Genomic DNA, 26235 nt, shown 5'->3' with positions numbered 1-26235 from the left:
TTTCTTTAAAAGCTGATAGTTGAAGGTACAGTCTGTACGTCTGTAGCTGTTGCATCTCGCCTCTAAATGATGATGATTGGTCCATCACAGTCAAGAACATTATATCACATATATGTTCAATAAACAACTATATTTGTTTCTATTTTTGTGTACTTCCTTGCAATGTTCAGACAATTTGTATTCGCTTTGCTTCACTCAGATCCACCAAGTGACTTTTTTTTTTTAAACTGGCAAGTGAAGACTTGTCGGTCTGACACATCAAAATCAAAGTTCAGCTCAGGGCATGCCTGTTGGGGTTCTATATCCTGTTGAGATTTGCTTCTCACTAACAATAATCTCTGCTCTGCTGGTGGAGCAAAGGGTTCAGATGGGATCATTGCAAGCGGATCCGTAAAGCTTTTGAACTTTTTCTGCTTTTTATTGTGGTATTACATTGCAAATAGTTTGGTTGCTTGACATGTTGTTTCAGGTTAATTCATTGTGCGCTGAATCAAAGAGCACATATTTTGATGGCACAGTTTGAGATGCAGATTTCAACCAAGAAATACATTTTCACTTAATAACGTATTGATCATGAGGAAAAGCGGTAGAAAATGAATGAATGAATAGTTACATTCTAAAAGCTCAAGTACACTTCTGGAACGAGACACTCTCACGCTAAATTGAAAATGTATTTTCCAAATAAGTAACTCTGATTATCCTAATATGTTTATACTGTGGCAGGTGAGGAAATATTATATAATATATGTATTCAACATGTGTTGCCCAAGCCTGTTGTTTCCACCATCAAGGATGGAGTTTGTGTATCAGTGAACATTACAGTAACATTACCGACACCTAGTGACTAGTGTAGAGGACTACATATCATTCACTGTGTCTTTGAATGCGTCTTTTGAATAGCTACAGTACATTACAGTCCCATTTTAACAGGCTATCGAGCCCAGTGGTTTTCAATTATTTGCCTCCACTTCCCCCACCGACCCCCCGAGGACATACATATTGTCAGCCCCCATCCACACACACACATACACACACCAATTGTTCAAGCATGAATAAAGACACTAAAAGACCTACCAACCTTAAAGGCATTTTATTATTACAGTCCAGTCCCTGCTGCTTACCCCCCCCCCCCCCCATCCTCTAACACTTCTCCACCAGGAGGACCAGCCCAACTATTACACCTCAGGTGTAAAGGTTGGGAACAGTATTCTGGATCCTTATCATCCTCTAGATCAGGGGTGCTCACACTTTTTCAGCATGCGAGCTACTTTTAAAATGACCAAGTCAAAATTATCTACCCACTACAAAAATGCAAAACATCTATTTATTTTATTGAGGATTATTTGTAGTACAATGTATGTTGATGTACCTTACATAACCAAATGAGCCAATATTGCAAAACACACATAATTAACAATTAACATTTTTTGTAATTACCTCCACATTACTCCACATTTCCCTTCTTTGGTACTGCGATGGTAGAATGGCATATGAGGCAAACGCACTTCGAAAAAGACATTGTGAAAAAAAAGTCCACCTCCCATTCCGTATGGAAGTGATATGTTTTGCCTTTTTACTTGGTCCAGCTCCTTCACTCATTTTAGTGACCATAAACTTTAGCGAGGGCTTGAAATCTGACGCAATTCGCCGACTAGCTTAGCACTTTGCATCGCTGTTTACGCATGAGCGGTGACCTAAAGGTCAAAATTCAGTTGTCATCTGACTGGTTGTCCTGTATGTCAATCAAGTAACGGGGATGGATGATAGGCTGACATCGTAAGTTCTGCTGCACTTAGAGACGTTGTTTGATTTGATTGGTCGCCTGAAGGGCAACATTCAGTTGTCATCTGAATGGCTGCCCTGTATATCAATCAAGTGACGGCATTGATGCGAGGATGATATTTTTTTAATGTCACGCCGCGATCGACCAGCGATCGACCAGTACCACCTCCGCGATCGACCGGTAGATCGCGATCGACTTAATGAGCACCCCTGCTCTAGATCATCCTCAGATTTTTTTATCATTTGTGTTTTCAGAGTGTTTATTTCTTGACAGGAAATACGTACATATCAGTCTTCTAATTTTATGATTTGCATAGACGAGCGTGCTGAGGTTCTCATCGGGAGTGACCAGGATGGATAGGATCAGGAACGAGTACATCAGAGGGACATTACATGTTAGAGATAAAGTCAGAGAGGCCAGACTAAGATGGTTGGGACATGTCCAGAGGAGAGATAGTAAATTTATTGGTAGAAGGATGCTGCCAGGTAGGAGGCGCCGAGGAAGACCAAAAAGGAGGTTTATGGATGTAGTGAATGAGGATGTGAGGGTTGTTGGTGTGAGAGAGACAGATGTAGAAGACAGGGTTGGATGGAGGAGATTGATTTGCTGTGGCGACCCCTGAAGGGAAAAGCCGAAAGAGAAAGAAGAAGGGTCTTCTAATTTTACTAATTCATATAATTTGTTTTTAACAAACCACGGCTTAACTACCCTTGCTTGCCTTGCTTTCACTTCACCATTATCAAATGACTTCAACATGTTGCATCTAAGGAATGATTCTAACTTAATATTTGTATTTGTTTCCTTACAGAATGAGTATACATGTCCACGCCCCTTACCTGGTGCCTGGCTGGGGGATCTGACTACCATCCATTAGGAAGAACTGCTTTGGATCGTGATCATCTTAACACAAACGAAAAGGATAATTACGCACAGAACACACAAGGATCATCTTAAAATTGTTCAGTGAAAAACTACAACTAAAATCCTCCAAATTACCATTCACAAAAATAAAAACTGCAGCTCGAGTTTGAGAGGTATTAATACCTTTTTAATAACTTGTACCCCAGAGGCAGAAAACCTTCAGAATTTCAGATACTGATCGCCTACTGTGGAAGATCATCATTAAAAGGAAATGACTCATCTTGACCATAGTGGATTTTGTCTCTGTGAGGACGATGATGGTGATTGGTTTCAAGGAAAGAGACATGCTGTATGTACATATACAAGAGGCTTTAACAAGAGTTACTGATGAAGACGTACTCATCAAGGAGCTCTGCTCCTCTGACAGACCTGTGTGAAATTTCTAATTGAGTTGGAAGATTTTTTTTCCCAGTTTGAAAAGACCAGATTGGTGTATATGTGCCTCACTGGATCAGGATCAGTCTTTTGTATTTGCACTTGTTGGTAAAGACAAATACGCTTTACCGGGCGTGAGATGAGAGAAACAGTCAGAGCTGAGACTATCCCAAGCCAATGACTTTTGCTATTATGTGTTTGTTTTTAATTTATTTTATTTGACTTTTTTGTTCAAAGTGGTTTCTTATGATGAACAGGCCTCGACTATCTGGTCTGAATAACAGAAAATGCAATCAGGAGTAGAGTAGAAAAAAAAAGAGAAATGCTCATGCCATGAAGAAAATGTACTTTTCTAAGAATATAATGTTATTAATGTTGTACTTTAAGGGTATTCGTTTCTGCCATTTTTAACAACAAATAACGAATGCACTGCTTTTGCTGTTGCCGCTTCTGACCTGATGAAAATCTCAATGAAGTCGTGTTTTTCCACTCTTTTTTTTTCAGCACATTTTTACTTCCTTGGCATTGTAAAAATCTGACTCAGCATCTCATGAACGTCTCATCATGTGAAGGAGAAAGCATGGTTTCTTCTCACCTGCTGAGTGCATTCCATTTCCTCAGGTTTCATTGGTGATCAAATGTTGACCTGAAAATGAAAATATAACTCATCACAAATAAGACAATTGTCTTCGATGGAATAGTTTAAAATGTATAATTCAAAAAAAATAATTATAAGTGCCATGCTGTTCTCATAAGAATTTAGTTGTACAGTCACAGTGCTCGTTACTGCAGCGAAAGGAACGGTTTAGGTGGCAACACCCTCAACTTTAATAGTAACTTTATTCTACAAATTAACAATACATCACCATATTTTTGAATTAATCTCCTACAAATCCATCAAAGTCCTCATCTCCTGTAGCTGAATTGACAATATTGCCATCAAACATGCCGGGTTCCTTCTCATCATTGTTAGAGTCAGCCTCCTGGAATGATGGTAAACTCTGAATGTTAATGTACGTGTTGTTAAGTGTACGTACTGTAATACTACGTCATGTTGGTTTATCGCTGCCAGCGCAGTATTACGTTCCTGTGTCCAACACTCAAGCAAGCAGAGCACTTACCGAAGTAACACAACAACATTTTTACAGATTTTGGAACTCACTGCCCACATAAGGTGCAGCGGATTATGGGACACTTCATCGATTTTTGAGAAAATTACAGGCTTTTAAGTGTGCCTTATAGTGCGGAAAATACCGTAACTCGGCATTTATGTCATGGGGTTTTTTTCACGTCCTGTTTTCCTTAAAGATATATGTTTTCACATTAAACTAATACAAAAGTCAACCATGCTTGCTTTAAACGAATTGTACTGTTCTATTGTATTAAATGATCCAGAAGAATAGCAAATATCTTAGAGATTATCACTTATTATTGTTGCAAAATATTACAATCATCGCCTATGAGTTACTGTACAATTCCCATTTCAGGTTGATAATGAAACAATTAGGGCTACAACTAGTCTATTAATCAGAAGCATGTTCGATTAATCGGTTAAGAATAAATACATTGCTGGGAGAATGTACAGTCGTCCCTCGCAATATCGTGGTTCGATTATCACTCCCTTGCTATATTGTGATTTTTCAGAAATTCATTCATTCATTTTCTACAGCTTATCCTTACGAGGGGTGCTTAAATCTATCCCAGCTGTCTTCAGGCGAGAGGCGGAGTACACCCCGGACTGGTCGCCCGTCAATCACAGGGCACATATAGACAAACAACCATTCACACTCACATTCATACCTATGGACAATTCGGAGTCGCCAATTAACATAGCATGTTTTTGGAATGTGGGCGGAGAAAACCCACGCATGCAAACTCCACACAGAGATGACCAAGGGTGGAATTGAACTCGGGTCTCCTAGCTGTGAGGCCTGGGCGCTAACCACTCTCCACCATGCAGCCCCCTTTTCAGAAATTAATTCCCACAATAATTTTTTTTTTCTCATCACATTTCAATCTCACAAACCCCTTATTATTAACATTGAATTCTATGTCATGGAAATTCAGTTAAGCTCTATAAATGAGGGATGTCAAATCTGTGAGAGCATGACAGAACTAAAGCTTGATTTTATTCTAAATTCTTATGAGAACAGGTTGTTTCATCACATCATCAAAAGGCGCCTCCATTTCCGTCATTTGTAAAAGTGCTCTTTTAGTGAATCAGCTTCCTCTTATACGTGCAATGTGTGTGTCTTTGTAAGTCTTGCAGTGGCGGTGTTCATTCAGAGAGCCTGTCCTGTACAGATAACTGAGCACTTTTTTTTTTTTTATACATTAAAACGACCTGCTTTGCTGTCCTCAAAATAACCATCCCACATTCACTACCTTGCTGCGTGCTGTTCTTTGTGTGCTTGTGGTTCATCCAGTTCTTAATTAGAAGCTATATTAAGTTGTGACTTGTTTCTCCAAACCTTTAAATGTAACCCTTTCTACACTGGGAAAAGTCATTTTCTATTGTAAATTCCTGCTTCCCTCATTGTTGATGCTTAGCGGCTGTGTTCTTTGTTCACTTTCAACTGTTTTTTAATGAAAATATTGACTTGGTTGGTCCGCAATATGAATTGGTAAAATAAAATATGACTCAGCCATATCCTGTTTCTACTCCACAATTGTATCTCATTGTTCGGTGTGGTACATTTCTTCACACCCGGTGAAGACCAGCCTATTCCCCACGGATCAACGGTGTCAGAGCTGTCATATCAACATTAGCCTCATTAATTTAGAGAGGAACATTGATCTCTGCTTGACTGTTCTTGTTCACACCGGTGCCCGCTGTGAGCAGCAACAGCCCTAATTATACTTCCTGCAAAATGTGTTGTGTATCTCAAGAGGGAGTCGTGTTTAGTGATTTTTTTTTTCCCTTCCTTATGTTCACGGTGCTTGGAACATGTCAAGCTGTCAGCCCAGAGGTCCAGATGGTCAATAATCACAGAGTCACCTATCATATATTTAGATCATCTACCCTACTTGTATGCTCACATCCACTCCATCTTCTACTTGTTTTTACACAATTTGCTACATTTCTGGTCATTCCTATCTGTCTGGGAACATCTGTTGTACCTTGGGAGTCTTTACTCTCTGCAATGTATTTCTAGCAATCATTCTTCGGTTGTTGGTTTGCTATCTACATCAATTTTAAGTTAAATGTACCCTTTAAAGCGCCACCCGAGTTTGTGTTCCCTTTTGGTGTGCAGGGATTTCTGCTGCCTCATTGTAATGGGAATGGATGGATGGTGCTTCGTTTTTGGTGCAGCAAGTAAAAAAAAATATTTTGTTTGCAATATAAGTGCTGACTGTGAAGTCTCTGGATTATCCTCAGTGACTTGTACAATGTGTCTGCAAATACGTATATACGCCTGCAGCTTTTTCAGAGTGATTTTCCAGTTATTTGGAGGACGAAATTCAATTTACCATCACGGTTTGCTTGAAAGCACAAGCAGCCATGGAGTTGCCATAATACCAAAACCAGGCCATTGAAATTGGAATCTGGCATTAATAATGATCAGATAACAATAGAAAGTGAGTTTTCAGAAGACTGTAACCATGACATGAAATCATCATCAGTACATCTTTCTTTCCTACAACAGGGTTTGAGCAGACATTTTGTTTGGAATCAGTCTGAGACCACTTCTTGTCGATGGTCTTGGACTCACGTTTGGTTATGCTAAGAGTCAACTGGACCGGCGCCAGTTGGTGTCATTTCGCTGCAGAGATTATGGCGCAACGTGCCTCACGCTATTACATTCCAGTGGATTCCAACAGGCCAATTGTTTGCGACATTTGGTTCCACTTGGTGGACACTTCGCGTGGATTGCTTGATGCAAGTGGCACGATGAAGATTTTAAACATTTTGAAATTTTCTTGCCAGCAAACTCAATTTTTGCACCCCCGAACCAGTTGGGAGGCAGTTTGAGCCACTGCACGCCACTAGGCGGCACAGCAAATTGCATTGGCGCCAACTGGCGCCGGCCCAGTGGACTCTTAGCATTACAGTGTTCACAAACGATCAGCACTTAGGTGCAATCTGAACTAATGTTGACTTAAAACAGACCAAAAAGTGATAAGGTGAAAACAAACCTAATGTGAAATATATAGTATCACCTGCAGTTTTCATTGCCAGTCTTTTACAAGTTTCAGTCTGACTCCAATGAGTCAACCAGGTAATAGTACAGTGGACCATCGGTTTTCAAACGTCCCCGTTTTCAGGTCAGTTAACTTAGTTATCATGAATATCGTGCATAACAAAATGTTGTATTTATATTAACATTATTGAAGAAACCCACCTAAGAATTTTTTGCAGCACTGCAACCCTGCTGACAACCATTCAGTGAACTGCAGTGTGAACAAGGGTAAAAAGGTGAGACAGTACATTATACCAATTCATTTTTGTGTCAAAGAAAACAAAATAAATCTGTGTAACATACTGGATTGATCCAGGCAATATGTTACACCGAGCCAGCTTGCACCTTTCCTTTACATTTTTTGTGATAACAGTACAAAAGATGGTTGTACCAACAGAATACTAAAGCAAAACAACTTTACTTTCTGTTTTATGAGTTGCCCAGCCTCACAGTCCCCACCACAGGGGTCCGTCCTGGAAGTCCTCCTTATTCTATGCAGCCTTCGCTGATCCTACCTCCGCATGAAACCTCCTTGCATACATTTTCTACATATCTCTGCTCAGTATTGTCTGTCCTCCTTCTTCCTTTTTTGTGTCACTGTCTGATCTGTTGCTGTTCATGATGATCTCCATAACTCAGGATCCATCAGTGGCATGTGAAGTGGCAGCGCAGACAGTACTGTATGCCTCACAGAAGATACCATGCATTATTCATGGGACTTCAGTTCCCTGGCGACTAACAGTTGGCGCTCTAAAGCCCTTCACCAAAGAGGGCCCTGAAAGAGGATGTTAAACTATAAGCTTAATGGTGACATTAAATTTAGCACAGTGAAAAATGATATATTGGAGGCCCAGCAGTCTCTAGCTATTAAGGGATGAAAAAGAGCTGAGAGCAGATGCATACTACTCACAAAACTAATTTATTGCTTACATTTTTTTCAATAGAAATATAAGTTAGATGGGTTTGAAATAAAAACGAGCCAAGGGAAGGATTATTTGACCCCAAATTATGTATAATCTTGCCTAACTTCAAGACTTTACTCACCAGCAAAGCAGCTACATTTTATTTTATGTGAATGTGACATTCATTTCACTTTGCTTGTCTAAAAAGGAGGCGAGGTTGTGTAATCTCCAGCTTTGACACTAACCGGGTTTTAGTCTAATCAGGACTGCTGAAGAAGCTCATAAAAGTGAACTCTGTTGTTGAACCAGTGCAGATTTTCTTTATATGAGTGAAATGATGATGTAACTTCTTTGCAACCCACACAAGGAGCAGCATTCATCAGATCATCTGTTTTAGCCATCTGCTGCCAATGCTTCCCGTTGAGATACTCTCAGACACATCACCGACAAACTTCTTGGTGCTTTCTCCTGTTTCCAGGAAAAACAATGTTCGGCTGTAGTTATGAACAACTTTCACTGACATCTCTCCTTGATCCTGGTTGAGTATAAATATTAACAGCATGAATGCATGCTAGGTTAATTGGCGACTCCAAATTGTCCATAGGTATGAATGTGAGTGTGAATGGTTGTTTGTCTATATGTGCCCTGTGATTGGCTGGCCACAAGTCCAGGGTGTACCTCGCCTCTCGCCCGAAGACAGCTGGGATAGGCTCCAGCATGCCCACGACCCTCAATGAATGAATGTTTCTGGTAATCATACTGTCTTCAAGCGGCACGACGGTCGAGTGGTTAGCGCACAGACCTCACAGATAGGAGACCAGGGTTCAATTCCACCCTCGGCCATCTCTGTGTGGAGTTTGCATGTTTGTTTGCGTGGGTTTCCTCCCACATTCCAAAAACACGCTAGGTTAATTGGTGACTCTAAATTGTCCATAGGTATGAATGTGAGTGTGAATGGTTGTTTGTCTATATGTGCCCTGTGATTGGCTGGCCACCAGTCCAGGGTGTACCCCGCCTCTCGCCCGAAGACAGCTGGGATAAGCTCCAGCATGCCCACGACCCTCGTGAGGATAACCGGTAGAAAATGAATGAATGAATGTTTCTGGTAATCATATTGTCTTCAGGCTGCACAGCAGTCGAATGGTTCGCGTGCAGACCTCACAGCTGGGAGACCAGTGTTCAATTCCACCCTCGGCCATCTCTGTGTGGAGTTTGCATGTTCTCCCCGTACATCCGTGGGTTTTCTCCGGGTACTCCGGTTTCCTCCCACATTCCTAGATTGTCCATAGGTATGAATGTGAGTGTGAATGGTTGTTTGTCTATATGTGCCCTGTGATTGGCTGGCGACCAGTCCGGGGTGTACCCCGCCTCTCTCCCGAAGATAGCTGGGATAGGCTCCAGCACCCCAGAAAGCAATGAATGATACTGTTCAAGATCAGATGTCAACACTGGAGCAAGCAGAAACCAACACTAAAAGAATTGTGAAGCTTAAAATAAATTTCTTAGCAAGGGTGCCGTAAAGGTAGGAAAAGAAACAGGCTACTTCTGGCTTAGCATGCCAAAAAAAAAGTCAGCAAGTTCAACTGTCATCCCCCCCCCCCCCCCCCCACGCACACACAGTCAGGACTCATGTCATGTTCAGCTTTAACACTACACATACCTGCCAGGTCGATATGGTGTCCTGAAGCATGTTAAAGAATTTAACAGTAAAAACAAAGCAGTAGAGTGGACTAGAAAGGGAGCTAGAGCTTCTCCTGCCTCAACTGCATCTCATTCCCTTGTAATGCAAGCAATCCACAGCAATAAAAGGTAAGGAATTATTTTTTGTTTTTTACTGTATTGGATGTCCTGTGTCCTATGACCTGTCCTGTGATTCCATTCATTCTGTCATTCATTTTCTACCGCTTATCCTCATGAAGGTCGCGGGAGTGCTGGAGCCTATCCCAGCTGTCGGGCGAGATGCGGTGTAGACCCTGGACTGGTTGCCAGCCAATCACAGAGCACATGAGGAGAACATTCAAACTCCAGGAATGAAACCCGGGTCTCCTAGCTGTGTGGCCTGCACATTAAGCACTTTCCACCGTGCAGCCTGTGAGTGATTTAAGTGTTAAAATTTACAGGAATTTTTTACATATTTCTTAGCACTTTATTTATCTTCTCCAGTTGTTTTCTAGTGTATAAAAATACAATTTTAATTTTGAAACTTTTACATTTACTGTGAAAGTGTAGCTGAGAGATGGATTTATTCTGCATGCCTCCAATAAAAACCTCTTTAAACATTTTTCTTTGTCAATGAAACTGTACGCAATATTCATTAGAAAGCTTCTTGTGTTTGATTTCACTTTACTGCACTGTGATGTAATTCTCTTTTTCTATACTTATTTGACCTTGATTTAGATTTTTAGTCATCTGCTTCTATACTGCTTCTTATATGTACTTCTTATACTGCTGTTTGTTCAGGGTTTTTTTTTTGGGGGGGGGGGTGCTCAAGGCCAATGGAATCAAAATGATCCATCAGTAATATCGTCACTTGTGTGCAAAAAGGATACTTTTAACACTACAAAAACATAAACATATACTTACAGTATAAAGTTAAGTTAAGTTATACATATATATATATATACACATATATATATATTAGTATATAAACTTATGGTATGTTTAAACAGCATATCATATACAGGAGAGGTAAAAAAAAAAAAAAAAAGAGTACTGTATGGGTATTGAAATACAGTACATCGCCTGATGTGCATGTCATTTTTTTGTTATGAAAACTGTGAAGTTGATTAATGATCCACTGAGGTGCAAACCGCTGCGTCAATAGTACAGACCATGAAATATGTATATGTTAAATTGCTGTGGGAAAGGTTTACTGGAACTGGATTGACATTCTATGAGTTCTACGAGGAAATGCATGACATAAAAGCATGTTTCTAATTAATGGCTCAGACTGCCATTCAGAAGAGAATTAACAGAATGTATTGTTGTTTAAGTCATAAACTGTCATAATTTGATGCTACTACTCCCTGATTCTAAGGTTATCAACCTGACCTCTACTCCTGTAATTTAATTCCTTCCTTCTGTATTCATTTCTTTTAAAATGCTTATCATATTCACTTTACTGATTGATCTGGAGCCCATCACCATCTTGCATAACCACATGCTCCAACACTGCTGCCAATGTGTACTGTTTGTCAGTATACAAACAGGGTAATATAGAGACAGGTGTGACTGTTACTTTGAAACTGTTCTGGATAATAAGGCCCGTGCCTGCAGCATAGCTTTTGTTCATCTGTTGGCATCTCCTGGAGTGCACGAAGCTACTCCAGGTAGGCCCAGCAGATGGTTGGACACCATGTCCTCGTGCTTCATGAGTACATTATGAATGCTTATCCGGGTTCCAGTGCAAACAGCTGACTGGCTGGCTCTCTTCTGAGTGTTTGTTTTGAATATGTTGCTGAGGAAAAAGCATTTGGACAGTTTAAAGAGTTGGATTCATTTTTACAGTACAAGACCTGATATAACTGCAAAAGTCATGCAGATATAAGAACACCTAAAAATAAATGTACTGTCCATCTTTACATTTAATGAGCTCTCTATGGTATGACTAAGGGCTTAACCTTAAAAGAGCCCATTTAAAGCCTCAAAACAACCAGACATAACATCTACAGGCAAACGTGCGACATGTTTCATGACGTAGTATCCGAATTCGGACATCTCCTTTGCTAGAACAGCATGATATGATAACATGTATTGCTGCCATTCACATTGTGGAAACTGAATCCATGCAATTTCATTTCATTCTTACCATTCTAGTTAGACATATTATGTTGACCCGTGGATTTAACTACAACATAAAGCAAGCATCAACTGCAGTTTTCCCATTAAATTTAAATTAATGTATATCTCATCCACCATTAGATTCTTCACACAAGACAAAACAAAGCAAGCTTCCTATCAAGAATATAGATGGATGTCCTACAGTAAGTCACTCTCTCCAATTTGCAGAAAATTGCAATTTTAACGGAGCAGTGTAACATTTAGAGCAGGTGTGACCAATTTAACCAACATGCAGCTGAATTTTGGTGAGAACACAATAAAAAGTCAAAGACTGGAAGGAAATCTGTCTTGTACGATGATGTAGAACGGAAAGCAAACATAACATTGGTGAAAATATATGCGCTATAAACACTTGAGCTGCAGGGGATCTATAATATACAGTACACTCATATATAGGTTTAATACAACATTAAAAAAAACTATTGAAAAAGATGATCATCATATTCATAGAGGTACATTGCTTCATTTGTTTGTCCATGGTGGTGATGAATCTCTCAAGCTATTCAAATAGGTTCAAAACAAATGCCAGCAAAGACCACAGAGGTTTACATCATTTTCTATCTTTCGAAATATGGAGTGCCTCATAGCGTCATCCTCTTGAAGCTCCACTGGATCTGTACAGCTTGTTGTAGTGTAGTGTAATAATCATCATATATATATACATACAGTATATTCTTTGTCTATTTATCTATATATGTGTATGTGTGTGTGTGTATAGATATCCGACATCCCTCCCACTTACACACACGCCGACCTCGCACATGCACACACCCATATTACATCCTCACTAGTTAGTTCATGTAGACTACATTACAGCATGCTTATGTTCAATTTAAGCTTATATTTAAATGGATATATTTACATTACTTTCACTTACAGTTACACATACTTCACATTTGAACATCTACACACATCACCACAAGCTAGGATGACCGCATTACAATTTGTCACTGGAAATGTCAGGGCAGTTGTGAACATCCAAGCAGACATTGTCTGATTACAGGAGACTCACATGTTTAAATCAGCTGTCGATACATTTCACTTACCACACTTCCCATACACACAACTCCAAACAGAGACGGGTAGCCATTTTAATTAACAAGAGGGTAAATTTTACACTTTATACTGATGTATTACTTTATCTAAAAAAAAAAAAAAATCACACTCCCCACTTCACAAATCTATTTCAATCATCAATATTTTTTATCACCTTTTCAGACTATTCCATTAACTGGGCTAAATCCACAGTATTGTGCATTCATTTTGGTTTCCAGAGCACCCTCCCACTGCGCTCAGGGAATATCAAGTATTTGGGTATTAACATTTCCTCCACCCTGTCAGACCTGATCCACTTTTTTAAATTATACTCCACTATTGAAATCAATGGAGGATGATTTTTCCCGTTGGAGAACCTGGCTCATCTCAAGCTCATCCACTGTGAAAATGATGATCTCACCAAGGGTTAGTAACCTGTATTCCAGGATCCCTACCAAACCATCTATAACTTGGTTCAAGTCATTAGATTTATATATAAATACATTTATTTTAATACATACATTTGATAATAGCACAAGGGTGTGTTTTGCCTTGGTCACTCAATGTCATGTCATGCATTTTCAAGTATTCGACACGCAGAACCAAGTTAGTGCAGCGAAGCGAGTCGTAATGAGTGGAAAGATGTTATCCTTACACAACACCACACTGACTCCTGTTGCCTTCAGCAAATTTGGATGGTTATTAATGCTTATTTACAGATACTGATGTTTGATCCTGATGGCTTGTCGTTGAATTTGGATGCGGCTCTGTCTGCTTTCCTCAGCTTCATTAACATCACCACTGTCCGTGGTGCTGAAATGAATTATAATGTGCTTTCTTGTTTGTGTTGCAGGAATTACATTTTTTGTATATGTTTAATTATCAATTCAGGAAGAAAGCAGGTGCAAGCAGCGCAGAAAACTAGTCATAGTTTTCAATTATTATCAATGATTATATTAAAATAAACCAAAGAGATATGACTTTAAAGTTATGTTGCATCATGGATGAAGTCATTTGCATAGATGAACCATAGATGAACGGCATACAATTATATGCACTATGTTAATCACAGGAAATCTGCTTTGGCGAAACAAAGAACAGAGGCAACATTTGCCAACATCAAACAATACAAAAAAATATATTTGCAATACAAACAACACAGTTGCAGTCCAATCAATTGCTTGCAAAGATGAAACATGTCTTCAAGTCATATTCAAAGACATCAAACAGTTCTGGAATTTCCATTTTGTTCAAATTAATTTTTTGCAGAACAAATAATGGAAATAGACATTTAAATGGAAAACTTTGTACACAGCACTCATGGTATGTCTTCTCCATTATCGCAGATGCTTGCATTTCTCACAAAATCCATTACAGTCTGTTCTTACATCCTTCAATCTTTGCACCATACTGTAGTGTATGGTGACTGTGGCCTTGAAAAACCGAGCCACTCGTGAGTCATTTTGGTGTTAAAATCTTTTCTCACTTCAGTCAAGCAGACTTGTTGGAATAAATCATAAAACAAAGACTAAACAGCACCGGACCCGCAAGCTGCCAATCCCCCAGATGGCACATTACTGCATGTATGCCTTAAGCAGGGGATGATGTATAACTTAAGAAGTAACCTCCGAGCAGCACTGAGGAGTCCCTGAAATCGCGAGCTCATCCACTTTACCCTTCCTCTCAGGGGAACAAAAGGGGAAGTACATACAGTATTTTGTAAATTAGGTGATATGTATTTAAAACCTCTGATCCATGTGAGCCATTACTCTTGAGACTTTGAAATAAAATGAGCCAAAGAGCAGCAAATGGTGCAATAACCGAATGTGTGTATAGAGATGTCAGGGTGTTGGCTTCAGTTCAGCCTGGACTGGTTTAAATGAAACCAGAGAGAATGGGTGCTTGATTCAGTGCAAGGCAGAGATAACAAAGACAAATCTCAAACCACTGCCTCGGTAGAAGAACGAAATCCTTTCGATCAGCTGTGCAATCAAGTGATAGCGATTAACTCACTGTCTATGGGACATAATCACTGTATGACTGGCTTCATCCATCCTGTGCTCATTTGCTGGTGGGATGGATGGTCATTGTGGATACACGTGTGTGGCTCTGTTCCAAGCAGCTTTCATGGCTCTCTGGGAGACAATGCAAGGTGTGCCGCATGGAAACTGGTTTAAACAGCATATAATCTCATCACGTTACCACAAACAAATGAACAATTCATGGTTCATAGAAATGGCAATTCCATGAAATTTTGATTGCAATTGCATATTAATACATAACGTATTTTCTGGACTATAAGTCACCCTTTTTTCATAGATTGGCTTTTCCTGCAACATATACTCCAGAGAGACCTATAAATGAAAAAAACTGTTTATGTTACATAAACACTGGACACCGTTTCTGTTCATGTTTAATTTTTGTGTAGCTGAGTAACCATTGTGTTAGCATATCTTACACCTATTCAGCCTGTTCTCCATTCTTTTATTAATGCTAGAACTTGCCTTCCAAGAGGATGTAATGTCTGTTTTGGTCAAGTTTGTAAAATAAATTTCCCCCAAAAAATGCGACTTATACTCCAGTGCGACTTATGTATTTTTTTTCTACGTATGCATTTTTGGCCTTATGCAACTTATACTCTAGAGCGACTTATACTCCAGAAAATATGGGCATGTATGTTATAAATAGGGCTACCGGGTTGATTAAAATGTTTATAATAATAATCAAGTTAACTTGCTCATAGTTAACTCATTATTATTAGTTAACTCATCATCACTAATTAATGCATGGGTTTTCTCCGGGTACTCCAGCTTCCTCCCACATTCCAAAAACATGCTAGGTTAATTGGTGACTCCAAATTGTCCATAGGTATGAATGTGAGTGTGAATGGTTGTTTGTCTATATGTGCCCTGTGATTGGCTGGCGACCAGTCCAGGGTGTACCCCGCCTCTCGCCCGCAGACAGCTGGGATAGACTCCAGCATTTTCCTATACCACTTTTCCTATACTCCTTTTCATATGCCACGCCCACATAAATCATCAGCCTGATTTGAATGAACTACTCTGAACTTCAAAATGTGGTGGAAACAAACTAAACAGGGCCAAAGGAAACTATTTTTATCAGGAACTAAAAGTTCCTGAAGTTTTGGTGGGGGATATTGCTTGTTAAGAGAGCAGAAGACAATACCTTCAACAACCTTTTGTGTTTGTTCATGCCAAAATGGCAGGCAATTTGCTCGTATTGACGAAGTGTAAAATCAGCTGTTGTGGAACACAGATGGAATGGGCCGTCTGCAGGCTAATTCCATTGATTGGTGAGGTGGAACTGAGCCAACGCCCAACATGAACCATATGTCTTTCACCGCACATAGTTGGACTCCCAATTGATTTGTAGCTCAATATGTGGTCTGCAAAGACAAAAAAACATTACTACAGGCTCCTCTGAAAAGCTAAGTTGCCTAAGCAGAAAGATGGGCTTTCCCAGTGCAGCTTTAATCTGACCAGTAACTTCTTCTTTCTCTTTCAGCTTTTCCCTTCAGGGGTCACCACAGCAAATCAACCGCCTCCATCCAACCCTGTCTTCTGCATCTGTCTCTCTCACACCAACTACCCTCATGTCCTCCTTCACTACATCCATAAAGCTCCTCTTTGGTCTTCCTCTCTGACTTTATCTCCAAGGCCTCTAACATGTAATGTCCCTCTGATGTATTTGTTCTTGATCCTATCCATCCTGGTCACTCCCAATGAGAACCTCAGTATCCTCATCTCTGCTACCTCCAGTTCTGCTTCCTGTCTTTTCCTCAGCGGCACTGTCTCCAGACCAAACAACAGTTTTGTATAATCTGACCAGTGACTATGATCATTAATTCATGTCAGCAAGCAAAGGCAAACCTCCATGCCCCCGAAGCTTCACTAATGTCTCTAAGTTGGGATAACAATGACTTTTAGAAAAGATGTAATGACGTTAAAAAAATGATTATTTTGAATACTGATGGGAATTGCAGTGCTTTCACAAGCAAACAGATGTAAGACCTCCTTTCCTCATAACTTTTTAGCCTCTGGCCTGTTATTTATGCCATCATTACTGTTGCAGTGGGGTCATCTCACCTCACCCATATGCACAGTAGTTCATTTTGCAAGTATTGCTTTTGTGTTTATTGTTTCTTTTATTGCTCAAGTGCAACAGAATGCTGGTGCTTACTCAGGTTTGGACAGTATAGTTAATTTTTTTTTTTCTTTTCATTTCCGTGCACCGATGTGGCTGTCATGTTTACCACATGGGTGGTGCATGGGGTGCTATAGCTAGTTATGCCACCACTGCATCACTGATGTGATCTCTTTTAGGAATTTGGCACTGAGTAACCTGAACTCTGACCTTGTGCTTCCCAAAAATGAGAACACCCATATGCACACCCGTTGTAATAAACAGCTAGTTTAGAAGGTGAAAGTTACGCTTGTGTGAGTGTGAACAATGCCTACATTGTGTGTCTGCCTATTCCAATATCTTTGTTGCACTACTCTGATTGTGCTATGTGATGGTGTTCTATGACAAGTTATTAGAATAATGATATCTAATTGTCAGCTGGGATAGGCTCCAGCGTAACCCTGGTGAGGTTTAAGCAGCATAGATGAATGGATGTTGGTTTCTTGTCATCTTTACAGGGAAATGTTAAATGGGTGAGGGGGCAGAGCATGCTGCCATTCAATTATGACAAGATTACCATTTTATTTTTAATCATGACCACGACAATTATACTGAATATTACACTCTCACGCTACATTACTGGCCATCTGCCAGTAATAGATATTTGACATAATACTAATTCCCATTACAGCCCTGGTACTGGTCAGTGTATATGGATGACTGCAAAACCAGAAAGAGAATAAACTGTCTAATGCATTGCAGTATGGTAATTTATATTCACACATAGACTAAGATTGAAAAAAACCCATGTGTCCTCCTAAAGCAAAAAAAAAAAAAAAACGCAGAAAGCATGTTGATTGTGCTCCTGTTCAACAATATGTGCATTTGCAATCCACTACTGCACAAGCAAACACAATCCCGATGTGTCTCCACCTCTCAGTTGCATCCTATAATCCAACAGTGTCCCAATTTTTTTTTCTCCAGCTGCGTCTAAAAGAATACAGCTTGTCAATCTTGGATTGTGTTGTTTCTTGAAAAGAGTCTTTGGGTTGAAGCCAATCATTCATGAATGTAACAGCACAAAGACCATGTGAAGTGTGTAATGGACATCACTTTTCCTACCCAGCGGTTCCTCAGCCAGCCGGAGTCAGTAATGCTGTAAATCATTGAAAATGCACTCATTCGTCTTTGAGAGAGTCATCCTCACAAACAGATGAAATGTAAAGTGGGGTAAAATAATATTTAATCCACTGCTAATAAATCCTCATTCCTGACCAGGTTTAAAGTCCTGGCTGCTTCAGATCATTAACAAGCTCATTATATGTAATTGTGGGCTGATTTCTCACCTTTCTCATGATCATCCTTTCCCCATGAGGTGAGACTTTGCCGGAAGCTCCAGAGCGAGGGCTGTTGACTGTTAGTATCTTACAGTTCTTCCATTTCCAAACTATCGCACCAGCAGTGGTATCTTTCTCACCAAGGTTTTGGCTGAAGGGACTGGACTAATTTGTGTGTTTCAGGGGCGCATCATCAATGTGTGGAGGTCAGAATGCTTTTTTGGGATTTTCGTTGACATGCTCCCTTTCTCTTTTAAAGTAGACTTACTCTAAAATGGTTAACTATTAACATCTTTGAACTGGGGTAAACTTCCAATAATTCACTTACAGTATTTCATCCACAAAAAGGACCTTTTTTGCTTTTCCACTTTTCTCACCTATAAATGTTTTTGCATTGTTGTTTTCTTGTGTTATTTGTGTCATATAATGAGTTTTGCACATTGGGAAGTGAGCCCTGAAATAAGTTTTGGATGTCTGCAAGTGTTTTTTCCACCGACGTCAATGTGATCCAGACTTCCTCATAAGGAGGGATGGGCGTACCTCGAGGAGGGTCTGGGGTGGAGTAAATTAAACACACCGTTTGGGTTGGATGCACAAAGTCTATGGAAACACTGCAGAGAGAGTTGCAGAATCTGGAAGACCTAGAAAGCTTGTGCGGGTTATTGTGTGTAGCTGCTCTATAGGAGTCCACAACTCAATACAAAGCACTGAAAATTCCCTTTAATGAAAAGGAAATGAATTTGTTTGATTAACAAATGTAATGGAATGATGGAGAAAGGTAGCTCCCTTAATGTGGCAAATAACAAATAATAACAAGACTAACAGCTGCTCCATGTGGCGAATTTTGACTAAAGTGCTTCATTGAAACATGATCAGGTGCTTTCTTTTTCTGGATACTGAAAGTAGTCCAGCGTGAAGATAAAGTGGTGTTATATTAGCTAAACTGCAAATTGTGCTATTATTGCCAGACATGAACAATTATGGTATGATTCCAAACAGTAAAACTGAGAATTAAGCTAAACTCATTCTAAGCAAATGAGTCATGATGTCACCCGTGTCACCTCTCATCATCCTAATTTCAAGCACATGTCCCAGTGGGCATAGTCATACTATAATATATGAAAAGAATAGATTTTAAAAGAATGAGGCCTGCATTGGCTAATTAGACGTTCGTTTGTCATCCCTGACCTTTTTTGTAACATTGCATTATATTGATAAACGCAATGTCATAAGTAGGCCTGCGACGATAATTCATAAATCAATTAACCGCATTATAAATGAAAACCAACTCATTTATAATAATGTAGTTGGTTGCCATCCTCGATATATTGACATGTGCATGCATGTATGTTTTCCTCCCTTAGCCACCCTCTGTCAAAGTGTATGATATGTTTTATGTGTATGAACAGGTGATTGCACAATACCGCTTGTACGTCTGTATAAAAGATGAGTAAAATAATGGCCATTCTGAAAACCAATTACAGATTTAAGTGCCGAGAAAACTAATAGATGTTTGTATGTGGCAGTGTTGCATAGCAACACCTTGTTTGGGCATAGTACTCTGTTAGCTTTGTGTACTTGTCGTTAAGGACATTGAACACTTCACATAGCCTTTTACCGTCTGTTGTGGAGGTCCTGCTGTAAGAGAGGCCATTATGTGATTTGTAAAGACTATTGCCTTATTTTTAAGCAATTTGACATTGTGAAGGTGTGAAGCAGGGGTGGACTAAAACAAAAAAAATCTAGTTCTGGACTTTTTGGTCCAGACTGGAACAAAACAACAACATTGCATGTTGCATTGCATGTTCTCCCCGTGTGTGCGTGGGTTTTCTCCTGCTCCCATATTCCAAAAACATGCATGTTATGTTAACTGGTGGCTCCAAATTGTCCATAAGTATGAATGTGAGTGTAAATGATTGTTTGTTTATATGTGCCCTGTGTTTGGCTGGGCACATGTACCGTATACTGTATAGTTTAAGACAGATTCTGCTGTTAGCATTCATGATAGGGTGCTGCTGAACATATATTTCTATCAGTCCGGCTTGGGCTTGTCTTCATTACATTTGCAGGATATGTGTCAAGGTCACAGCCTGCCCTTGAGCTTCCATTTCCTATATGGGGCAGTGATGTAGATAAGGGCTAGTGCCCCATGATGCTCTTTGAATCACGTTATGTAATGAGCTTCTTATACTCCCAATGGATATAATGCCATTATGGAAATGTATTACCTGGATCCCTCTCCCCACCTCTCACTTTCATTTGTTCAGCTTTGTGCATCCAAGAACGGGCCATTAGAAATCGATGATAGACATTTCCCTACTAGAATATTACTCGGGTGACCTCATTTAATTTCCAAATAAATTGACTAATATTGGCATCGAGAGGAGACATATTCATTGCTTTGAATTATACAATTGATCGAAAAGACAATGTACTAGAGAATAATATCTGTTGCCCAAATGTCAAATACAATTTGTAAAGGAAATGATCCCTGCCTCTCACCTGTTTTATTATACAAGTCGAAAGGAATAAAGGTGTTATTTTGTGTTGCACCAATGCGCTTGATCTAAGTCAGCGCACAAACATACATTAAGAACACCAATGAGAAAATTGCTTGACTTGATTACTGGATAATGTCACCTTGAAAATTGGAGCAATCAAGACGTAGAGACAAGAGTGAAGCAAGCGACACTGATCACAGACGGTGATCATCATCATCCTAAGTAACCTTGCATGATTTTTCCCAATAGTACAATAAACAAAGTTCAACTGGATGACTTCCCTCTAAAGATTTTGATCGAAGGGAAAGGTTTGGGTGGGTCCCCACATGTTCATGATTCAAAAAAATGAAAAAATATAAAAAATAAAAAATGTGTTTTCTATACCGCTTGTCCTCAGGAGGGTTGCGGGGGTATGCTGGAGCCTATCCAAGTTGACTTTGGGCAAGAGGGAGGATAAACCCCAGACTGATTCAGAAACAATTATGTTATTTGTGGGAAAACCCGTCCATTTTTGCTTTTTCTCTCCAACATTAGCATTTTTTTTTTCATTTTTGTCCCCTGCTCCTTCATTCACACATCATCATTAGAAAGGTCAGAGAAGAAATGTCATACTAAAAAGATGGTTTGATGATAGATCTGTCCTTGAACCTAAGTAAAACTAAAATCATGCTGTTTGTTAACAGCAGAAAGGACACGCACCAGCAAATACAAAATAGACGGTGTAAACATTGAAAGGGTGAAGGAAAATACATTTCTGGGGCTAGATGAAAATATGAGCTGGAAACCTCATATTACAAATATACAACATAAGGTGGCCAGAAATATTTCAATATTGAACAAAGCAAAATTTGTTCTCAATCAGAAACTATAAAATCAATCACTCGATAAATGTACTGCAAAAAAGGTCAGTAAGGATAATTCATAATGCCGCCTACAGAGAACATACTAACTCCTTATTTCTAAAATCACAAATACTTCAACTTGCTGATATAGTTCATCTTCAAACAGCTAAAATAATGCATAAGGCTAAAAACAACCAATTATCTAAAAATGTCATCCAATACTTCTCTACAAGAGAGGAGAAATATGATCTCAGGGAAGAACTACATTTGAAACACTTATATGCTAGGACTACGTTAAAAAGCCATAGCATTTCAGTATGTGGAATCAAACTATGGAATGGATTGAGTAAGGACCTCAAACAATGCACAACGATGAGCCAATTCAAGAAACAATACAAGCAGTTGATGTTTGCTAAATACAAGGATGAAGAGTCTTGAACCAGTCATGATGTGCTATATATATCACTATATTGACACTTACTATGGTACACATTATGTCATTGGATGGTCATATCATCTCGTACTTCGGTATGTGCCAAAAAAATAAAATAAATAAATGAATAAATACAAAAACTTCATATTAGGAAAGCAGGAAGTGCACAAATGTAACAGTTGCTGATTGTAAAAGTACCAGTTGGAGGGGTAGGATTTAATAAGCTTTGCTTCTTCCTACTCCTTTTGGACATGTGGAACTGTGAACTGATTATGTGATGCATGTTCAAATGAAATAAAACCATTACCATTACATCATAACCCACCTATGGTCACCAAATGTTTTGAAACCAAATTCCCCGGTCTCGGCTGTGAACCAAGGCAAGATGTCCCCTCCTTCCCACTTGGACATTATTATTGGCTCTCCTGAACAGTTCAGCTTTTTCTCATTGTGAAAACTTGATTGCCGTGCGCTGGCACCTCTGTCTGGACTTTGGGGACCAAGCTGAGGGCTGGGTGCTTGCCTGGAAAGCTGTGAAGTATACTGCTGTGTTCTGTGCTCAAAATGTGTGTTTGTTGGTCACTCTCTAGGAGGGGAGGGCATTGATCGGATATTGCATTTATTTTTCTTAATACTTTTGCGATAGTAATCAAGCACTGTATGTGATTTAAGCAAATTCATTGGAGCATCGACCTCCATGGAGCCGCTTTGTTCAGAGAGCCAGATGCAGTAGAACATTTGATGGGCTTCATTTATACACAGTTCGGATTTTCATTCAGTTAGTTGTGTTGACATTGATATAATGTATGATGTATTGTCTGGTATCTTTTATCACCAACATAGACATACGTGCGCATTTCAGATGCCTGGAATGCGACATTGGTCCAAAGGACTCTTCACTGCCATGCAAGGTGAAAAAAAAAAAAAAACATGAAATCCGCCAAGAAAAGTGCCTGTGCTAAATATGAACGTTTACTTTGAGAATTTTCAACTGCAATCTACCTGGCAAGTTCCTATGATGGACTTGTCGATCGCGACTGACAGGTTGGCGAACCCTAAAAGTGCTGCCGTTGAGCAAGGCATCTTAACCTCAATCTGCCCCCTCAATCATCTGCAGGTGTAATGTGTATGTTTGCTGTTATCACGACTACATGTTGTATTTTTTTTAATACATACAGTATAAAAGTATACTGTACAGTAGTAGTCTATGTGCTTGGGTTTTCTCCAACTTCCTCACAGGCTCCAGCTCATCTATTATGTCGACAATTATTTTTTGTTTCTCCATCTCCACCCATCCATTTTACATACTGCTTGCACTCACTACAGTCTCTCATCTCAATTCAGGTTATTGCCAAGGACAAAAGCCGTCAATTTGTCCTTCTCCAACTGTATGTCTGTTCAGTACAGAGAATGACCTTTCCAGAATACCTCTTGTCGCTGCTGCTGGAGAAGAAGCACAGCAATAAGCATTAAGGCTGCGTAGGCTGTGCACCAAAAATCTTTTTTCAGTGATAAATGAATGCAGACTTGGTCACAAGTAACCTTGTTGTACTGTTTCTGTCATATATATGTATGTACATATATAAATATGTGTGTCTGTGTGAGGAACAATTTTGTATTGAATTTGCATTGTATTTTTTTTTTAGCCTCCAAGCGAACATGTGTTGTTCTCGAAAAGAGTTCCTTTTTCAGCTTTTGATGGGATAACAGCTCAACAGTTTGGTGTTAAAGCGGCACCTGTTTCTTTTGTGCACAAGACAAGAGAATGTTATGAAGAATGGATGACTGGAAAAGGCTTAGAAGCATCTTAAAAAAAAACAAAAAAACATTAACCTTATTACTTTGTGTGTTTAATTCTTAACAAAAACAACACTTGCTGTGAAAGGTGGGTCATTCAACTTTTGAAGATATTATCTTCTAAAAATCCACATGTGTGTGTGTGTGCTGCCTTAGTTCAATTTCATAGTCTCATTAGAGGTGTTACAGTTGCCTAGCAACAAAAAAAGCCCCACATAAGCAACACAGCAATGCTGGAGCATATCTTGTCGATCATAGACCTTCACAACCAGTCATTTGAACGCAGTCCTCAGGTGCACAGCCTCCTTTATCTTAGTTAATAATAGAATAAAATGAAAGCACAGCATTTACATACAATATCAGCCCATATAAGTCGTACATTCATTCATTTTCTACTGCTTATCCTCACGAGGGTCGCGGGGGTGCTGGAGCCTATCCTAGCTGTCTTCGGGCGAGAGGCGGGGTACACCCTGGACTGGTTGCCAGCCAATCACAGGGCACATATAGACAAACAACCATTCACACTCACATTCATACCTATGGACATTATGGACACACACAGGGAGAACATCCAAACTCCACACAGAGATGCCCGAGGGGGGTATCAAACCTGGGTCTCTGGAGGGAAACCACAAAATTTGAAGTGTAAATTGGTGACGGATGACTGTAGTCAATATTTAGTATACATGAGAACTTGCCCAAAAGGTATTTAATAAGAGCCGATGTAATCCGCTGTCTGCAAAATATTCGGAGCATCAGTTAACATCAGCGCTTGCTGAATATCTGGTACATAAGAGGACAGGAGAGACAAACTGATAAAGCGTTTATAAAGTCTACGCACACCAATTTGAAAAACATTTATCTTCTTTCTATCCCGTCCTTCCAATTGTGTATTCATACAAGACAACAGTCTTGTAAAATACATCTTCACACCTCCAACACGCTAATCGACACCTGTATTTGCCAGCTCCGAAATCACAATCCCTGCTTTTATTAATAGAAATAAGACATTTGCTGCATAAAGATAGACGCTCTATATTGTTGAAAATAAACCAATTGGCACCCCAGAGTTCGGCTTTAAACTAAAATAAAAGTTTTATGACATATCTGCTACCAAACTACTTACAGCGTCTTCATAGTGCATGACAAAGGTTGCCTCAGGACTTTTAGCATTTGACCTTGTCTAACAATGTCCATAAAGTACTTTTGAAAGTTGTTGGCTTTTTCGTGAATTAAACATTAATTGATACATAGTTTGGAAACTACAAAATCTTCAAAAGGTCACGCTATTTGAAGAACTCAAACATGGTCAACAGAGCACAAATAGCGACTGGCAGAGTTATTAAACAAGTTTGGAGTCAAAAATGAAAAAATGTAGCTATTTCAAAATAAATTCAATTAATTCCTCTTTACCGTCATTCATTTGCTGAATGACTTTTTCTTACAATATGGCCTTATGTAAGAATATGAAACATAAACATGTTGAAGAGGTCATATTATAGTCAGAGCGTTTTTACAGCCAAACCAGAGGGAAGTCGTATATTTTAGGTATTATTAAAGTCATTTATTAGCACTCAATTATTTTTTTTAATCCATTGGGTTTAATATGGAGTTCACCCACTGCAGCTGTAACAATGTCAACTCTTCTGGGAAGGGTTCCCACAAGGTTTACGAGTATGTGGAGTATGTTTATGGGGATTTTTCAGAAGTAACATTTCTGAGGTCAGGCAATGATGGTGAAAGACGAGGTCTGGCTTGCAGTCTGTGCTCTATGTTCTATTGGGTTAAGGTCAGGACTCCGTGCAGGCCTCATCAAAGTCTTTATGGACTTCAATTTGTATACTTATGTTGGAATAGAAAGAGGCCATCCTTGTGATATAAATGTCTCTGTACAAGGAAAGCTATACAGTCATCCTCGTTTATAGCAGTTAATTGATTCCAGACCCAACTGTGCTGTTAGATTTCATATTTTTATAGTTGAAGCATAGAAAATCTGTTTGACCTTCTAAATATGTTTTTTTCACATTGTTAATACCACCCCTATAGTTACCTTCACACTCCCACTATTCACTGTTTGGAACACATTGCGCAACTCTTACAGAATGCTGCAGGGACTACAGATTTTATTTCTTCCAAACTGAAGGC

General features: G+C 39.4%; 1 protein-coding gene and 1 pseudogene across 2 annotated transcripts in view; one reads left to right on the top strand and one right to left on the bottom strand.

Moving 5' to 3' along the window:
- The window catches only part of lrrtm4l1 (leucine rich repeat transmembrane neuronal 4 like 1), a 41157-nt gene extending 35351 nt beyond the window's left edge, over nt 1-5806 (top strand). For both annotated transcript variants that reach the window (XR_009126651.1, XM_058065167.1), the window contains exon 3: nt 2592-5806. Coding sequence is in view for 1 of the 2 variants with exons in the window: in XM_058065167.1 (XP_057921150.1) it covers nt 2592-2657 (66 nt within the window). In the remaining variant the exon portion in view is untranslated. The remainder of the gene's footprint in view (nt 1-2591) is intronic.
- Nucleotides 1-26235, bottom strand: part of LOC131120080 (alpha-1A adrenergic receptor-like) — a 201736-nt pseudogene that overhangs the window by 169906 nt on the left and 5595 nt on the right.

The sequence above is a fragment of the Doryrhamphus excisus genome, chromosome 2 (genome assembly GCF_030265055.1).
Source record: "Doryrhamphus excisus isolate RoL2022-K1 chromosome 2, RoL_Dexc_1.0, whole genome shotgun sequence".
In the NCBI taxonomy this organism is placed as follows: domain Eukaryota; kingdom Metazoa; phylum Chordata; class Actinopteri; order Syngnathiformes; family Syngnathidae; genus Doryrhamphus; species Doryrhamphus excisus.
Note: the sequence above shows the minus strand (reverse complement) of the source record. Positions and strands in the feature narration are given on the sequence as shown.